This window comes from Arachis duranensis, chromosome 3 (genome assembly GCF_000817695.3).
Source record: "Arachis duranensis cultivar V14167 chromosome 3, aradu.V14167.gnm2.J7QH, whole genome shotgun sequence".
Taxonomy (NCBI): Eukaryota; Viridiplantae; Streptophyta; class Magnoliopsida; order Fabales; family Fabaceae; genus Arachis; species Arachis duranensis.
In genome coordinates this window covers 101,218,521-101,224,573 of record NC_029774.3, presented here as the reverse complement: position 1 = coordinate 101,224,573, position 6,053 = coordinate 101,218,521, and the positions used below count along the sequence as shown (strand labels likewise).

General features: G+C 35.7%; 1 protein-coding gene across 1 annotated transcript; it reads left to right on the top strand.

Moving 5' to 3' along the window:
- Positions 1-384: 384 nt before the first annotated feature.
- On the top strand, positions 385-3,259 carry LOC107479887 (homeobox protein BEL1 homolog). Its single transcript, XM_016099985.3, has 4 exons — positions 385-1,047; positions 1,114-1,496; positions 2,028-2,088; positions 2,373-3,259. Exons 1-4 carry the CDS (start codon positions 574-576, stop codon positions 2,979-2,981), a joined length of 1,527 nt encoding a protein of 508 aa, XP_015955471.1. The 5' UTR covers positions 385-573; the 3' UTR covers positions 2,982-3,259.
- The last annotated feature ends 2,794 nt before the right edge of the window (positions 3,260-6,053 follow it).

Genomic DNA, 6,053 nt, shown 5'->3' with positions numbered 1-6,053 from the left:
TTCACTCAAACCCATCTGAGAAAGTCCAGCTAGGGCTGATTTCATTCCTAATTTTGATTTTGGTTCGGGTTTCGGGGTATTAATAAAGGGATAATCAAAGGAAACCGGAGCGATGTGGCGGCTTGTACTTTATGTAGCAGGCATTATCATTTTCCTCCATACACACTTCAATTCCTAGAGGTCTAGTATTTTTTTATTTATTCTTTTACTATTGTCTATTGTCTATTCAACTTAAACTTAAGTTTAATTTTGTTACTAATAATTTAATCTAATGTGACTACAAAATAATAATAATATTAATTTGGAAAATTTCGTTGATATTTTTGGACTTGTGCGAACACTATTTTGGTTGTATTATTTATATTTATATTATGATGATAATGCATTGACTCATGAATGGTGTCTTTAGAGAGAGAGAGAGAGGAAATGATGATGATAATAGGATGGAGGTGATGATGACCCCCTCGTCTACCTCTCTCTGAGTTTCATAGTATACACCGTACTCCGTCATCTATCTGATCTGATCTCTTGTTTACCTTATTAACAAACACAGAGAGAAAGAGAGAGAGAGAGATGGTTTCATCATCAAGTGGTGGATTCTGCTACACCTACAGCGATAATCCTGGAGGAGGAGGAGGAAGCGGCTTTGTATCTGACCCAGAGATGGAGATGAAATGGAAAACCTTGTTCGCCAACAACGAACCACCACCTCCTACTTGTTTTGATCTAATACTCCAAAACACGCCAAGCCAAGGCCTTTCACTATCTCTTAGCTCAAACAACCCTTCTTCTATTTCTCTCCAATCTTTTCCCCTAAGACAACAACACCATGAGATGGCGCTGCAAGGCCATTACTCGCTCAAGGCGTCCAGGTTCTTGCTACCGGCACAGCAACTCCTCAACGAGTTCTGTAGCCTAGGAACCAAGCAACTCAATAATCAACTCATCAAGCGTAACAAGAACAACACCAACTCCCCACCTCTTACCTCTCTAGACTTGGTTGAATTGCACAAGAGAAAGGCTAAGCTCCTTGTCATGCTCCAAGAGGTAACGCTAGTGCTACTCAATAATTAATTATTAATATGTGACGATTTAATTTGATATGATAAGCAGGTGGACACAAGATACGAGCACTACTGTAATCAGATGAAGGGAGTGGTGGCGTCATTTGAGGCCATGGCCGGGGAGGGAGCGGCCACCGTGTACTCGGCACTTGCGCTGAAGGCCATGTCACGCCACTTCAGATGCTTGAAGGATGGGATACTGGAACAGATAGAGGCCACTCGGAAGGGGATGGGAGAGAAGGATCCAATTGCACCGGGCACCACTAAGGGCCAAACCCCCAGGCTTAGAATCATTGACCAGGCTTTGAGACAGCAAAGGGCTTTTCACCAAACCATCTCCATGGAATCTCATCCCTGGAGACCCCAACGTGGCCTTCCTGAACGTTCCGTTTCTCTTCTCCGCGCTTGGCTTTTCGAGCATTTTCTTCACCCGTAATAATAATCTTCAATTCTTAATTACCATATATAATCATTTTTCCTATTTCCTAATTATCTCCTACTACAACTACTCCATCTCATGCTGTGTAATATAGGTAGATCACAAAATTATATTCAGTGCCGTATTAAGTATGCTGCAAAATTGATTTTTCTAAAGAATCAATGTTAGTTCTCTCCAAAGGAAAGCAACAAGTAGCTGAGTAGAAGCGAATATATATGTTGGCGCAAGTAGTTTCATTTCTCATATTTGCAGATTCTCATCATCAATCATTTATGCTTTGCCACTTTCTGTGCATCACCATTCCGATTCCAACCTTTTCCGTATTTTATTTATACAAGATATATTTATATATGCAATTCTTTTGTTTGCTTAATTTGTTAATTCTTTATCTCTCTACCTACTACCTTTTAATTCTGGGTTTGAATTCTTCTGAGTAGGACCCCTTTTCCACTTGTTATCTCAATATATTAGTATTTATGGAAGGTCATATTCCTAATAATTTTTTGGGTAAAAAACGTTTGCAGGTACCCAAGTGATGTTGATAAACATATTTTAGCACGCCAAACTGGTCTCTCTAGAAGCCAGGTACGTCCACCCATACCCTAATTCCCTTACTCTTCCATTTTATTCACTTTAATTACATATATAATTATAAGAAAAAGATTCACTTGCAATTATCTTTATATGAAATTAATAGTTAAAAATTATTTAATAATTTAACATCTTTAACTAAATTATCATCTAATAATTATCAACTATCAACTTTATACGAATACATCTTCGGCAAGTGACTTCTCACCTAATTAATTATAATCCATCATGTATTTAATATTAATTATTATTGGTGACACAAATACATATACAAGCAGGTTTCAAATTGGTTTATCAATGCAAGGGTGAGGCTATGGAAGCCAATGGTGGAGGAAATGTACTTGGAAGAAGAGAAGGAGGCTGCTGCAGCATCCTCGGAGGGAGGAGGAGGCAGCAACACTGAAGATTTTCAAAACCTATCTCCAAATTCAGCAGCAGCAAGACCAGAGGATCAGAAGCCTCGCCTACTTCGAATCGATTCGGAATGCATGTCCTCAATCATCAACAACAACTCTGATCATCGCAAAGATAACCATGAGCAGATGAATCAACAAGAGGAGGAACAGTACTTAGGGCGAGGTGTCGCAGACACGTTTGGATCAGTGGAGATTGATTTCTCATCATATCCTGAGGGCTTCAATAGCAGTGGAGGAGGTGCGGTTTCTTTGACGCTAGGGTTACAGCAACACGGTGGAAATGGGGTGAGCTTGGCTTTCCCGCCAGAAACTCATCATCAGCATCAGGCCTCCATGTTCTACTCATCAAGGGACCAGATTATTGAAGACTGTAGTCAACCAGTTCAGTACTCTCTTTTGGATGGCGAAGCACACGCCATGCCCTACAGGAATTTGATGGGGACCCAGTTGCTTCATGACTTGGCCGGATAGAAAATAATGCGCTTACTCTCTTCCTTTTCTTTTATCTGTTGCTCTACAAATTTAGTATCTTATACGAATTTTTATAGTAACAGATAAAGGAGGACACAGAGAATAATATTATTCTTTTAGAAATTAATTAGTTGTAGTTGAATATTAAAATCAATACTTCACAATGCTTTTATACATAAAGCTTCAATTTGCTACGGATCGGACACTTAGTGATTAGATGATTATATATATAGTTTGATGAACTGAAGATATTAATTCATGCCTTCTCTATTTTCGAATTGAATCTTTCATATAATTATATTGATGCTAGATTCTTACGTATATATTTTTATTTTTTTTTTATGGTTAAGTGCTAGCCAAATTTTAATAAGTCTTTCTGTATATATATATATATACACCCATAATAATTATCAAAAGATTATTTTTGTTATGATACTGGCGTATAAATATGCATAGCTTCTTTTTTAGAAAGCCTCATGAGAAGGTTGATGGGGCCGGGGGCTTCCATTTACCACCAGTGGCCTAACAAAACAAGTGGAAATTAACATGAGATTTTTTTTTAGGATTGAAGATATTTGTAGTTTATACGCGGAAAGAAAAAGAATATTATAAAAGGACAATAAATCATTTTGGCCGAACGGTTTTGTTTGGATGCTAGGTAGAAGAAAAGCTAAGAGTTATGAATAAATATCAAAGATAATTTTGATGGTGGTTCCGGTTCGTTGTGGTCCCTAAGTATTCACCTCAGGAAAGACAACTTCTCGTGCCAATGAGATTGGTTGCTTTTTTATTATTTGTCCCTTTTCTCATTGTTTTATCGGTGCCCCTTCTTTTTTTGACAATGAAAATTTGCCTTTTCATAAGTTTAGTGTTGGAGCCACTAGGGTTTTTATCACCAGATCAATGCTTTTTCAAGAACGTAACTTGTATTCTCTCGAATGCTTATAATTTACAGAATAGAATATGTATCGCGTATCTATACGTACACAATCAAGCCAAGTTTAATCGATTAAATGATTCTGTTACGGGTAAAAAGTCATAAATATTCATTCTTCTACATACTTATTTTCTTTGTTCTTTAATGGGAAAAATCCAATATAACTCCTCTTCAATTCATTGATACAATATCAGGACTGCGTGCAACAAGTAAATATCAGTAAAATAATATTTCATCAAGCAAAATGATTGATTTATCAACATTAATTTACAAACTTACAACACTTAAAATGGTTAGATGTATGTATATATATTTTTGTCCTTTTATTTGTTTCCTTCATAAGAATTCAAACTACGTGGAATATATTTTTTGGACTTTCAAGTATATATCTCCACGTACTAAACTATGGAGTCATCGATGTATCCTTTTTATAATTAGTTTTTTTATATATATAAACACATGATGAAATCTAATCAAGACGAATTCAAGTACGTACAGTTACGTAATAAACGACCTTAATAATTAAGGAAAAAAGATGTACCAACTAACCATGACTCATCATATGATTCATGAATATGCAAGCCAGCCTCTCTACTATATTTCCAGTGTTATGTAGCCAAAATGTTTAATTTATTCGCTGACATGTTAATAAGTAACAAATTATGATTATTTATTTTTTTACAAATTAAATTTTGGGTAGGCCGTGTGACTGTGAATTTGGAAGTTGGAACACCATGATATACGGTATACTAAGAATTAAGAAACACCCAAGACATGAAAGTTATTTATTTAATTTTCTTAACACGGAAAGGAAACATGAGAAATTAAACAAGTCAATTTCATGAGTTCCCTGGTGTTGGTGTATATATGCTCCACATATATATGTAGAGAGAAAGAGATCAGATAAGCTAAGTAGCCACGTGGTTGACTAATATATATCCAACATAAGGCGATATACATCATAGAGGAATTAAGATCTCAGAAACTAGTTTAATTTTCTACTAGGTTGGAAAATGTAGCACACGTACTGACTCGTGATTTGATCTATAGATATATATAATTAATGAACAATTGAATTATTACAAATTAAAACAAAGAATAAGCTTAAGCTTACTAGCTAGCTGGGGTGTTTGGTGATTGGAGAATTGAGAAAGGGGAAAGAGAATTTATGAGAATGGTGATAAGATGTGGCTAGCTAGGTATGATTAATTGAGCGAACGAGTACGCAGACAATAATATTATTATTATCAATTAAGACCCACATACAGCAATGGGCTTCAGGACCGCGTCTTCCACACGTCCATGTCTTATGTTATTAATCCATTCATCTATAATTCTATACTAATTATTATGAGACCCAGAATATCAGTATATCGAAATAGTTAATTATTTTCTGAGGTGACCGACTCAACTAACTTGTAAATTTTGCCTTTATTTCCAAATAACCTTTTAATAAAATGCCTGCAGACTGCAGACCACATACAAGTTTTGCAGATTGTACTGTCTTGTGTATGAGATGTTACCTTTTGCTGTGTCTTGCTAGCTGTGTCCACCTGTTTGTTAATTACAAACTTTCTAGAAACTTTAGAGATATATTTATGAAGAATATTTGATGGAAATGTTAGCTTGTTTGACTGGGAATAGTTGTTGGATCCCTTGATAATGTAACACAGTAATGCCATTAAAATATGTGAATAAAAAAAATAGAATTCAACTAAATAATTTAGACAATAATAAATTAATATGTGTTCTGAGAATTATTTAAAAAACAGAAATAAGATTTTTTTTTAGGTTTGTAAGTGAGCCCCAAATTTTCAATGAAGTGTGCTCCGATTTGTCCCACGTCTTGTGGCCGTCGTCTGAGTTGTTTGTGAAAAGGTAGGGTGTGGTACCTACAAGACACTCCGATATTTAAGTTAGCAAGGGGTTAACCAGGTTTAAAGTATTGGAACTTAAATTTACTTGAGTGTGTCAGTGTATTTATAAGGGGATGAACCAATAACTACTGTTGAAGTAGTTCTACTTCTGATGATGGATAACCGTCCCTTTATTTTAGGGTTGTTGAGATCTCTCTTCCAGGAGTGATGAGAGATTTAGGGAGACAATTACTCACTTGGATAATTGTTAATTGCCTG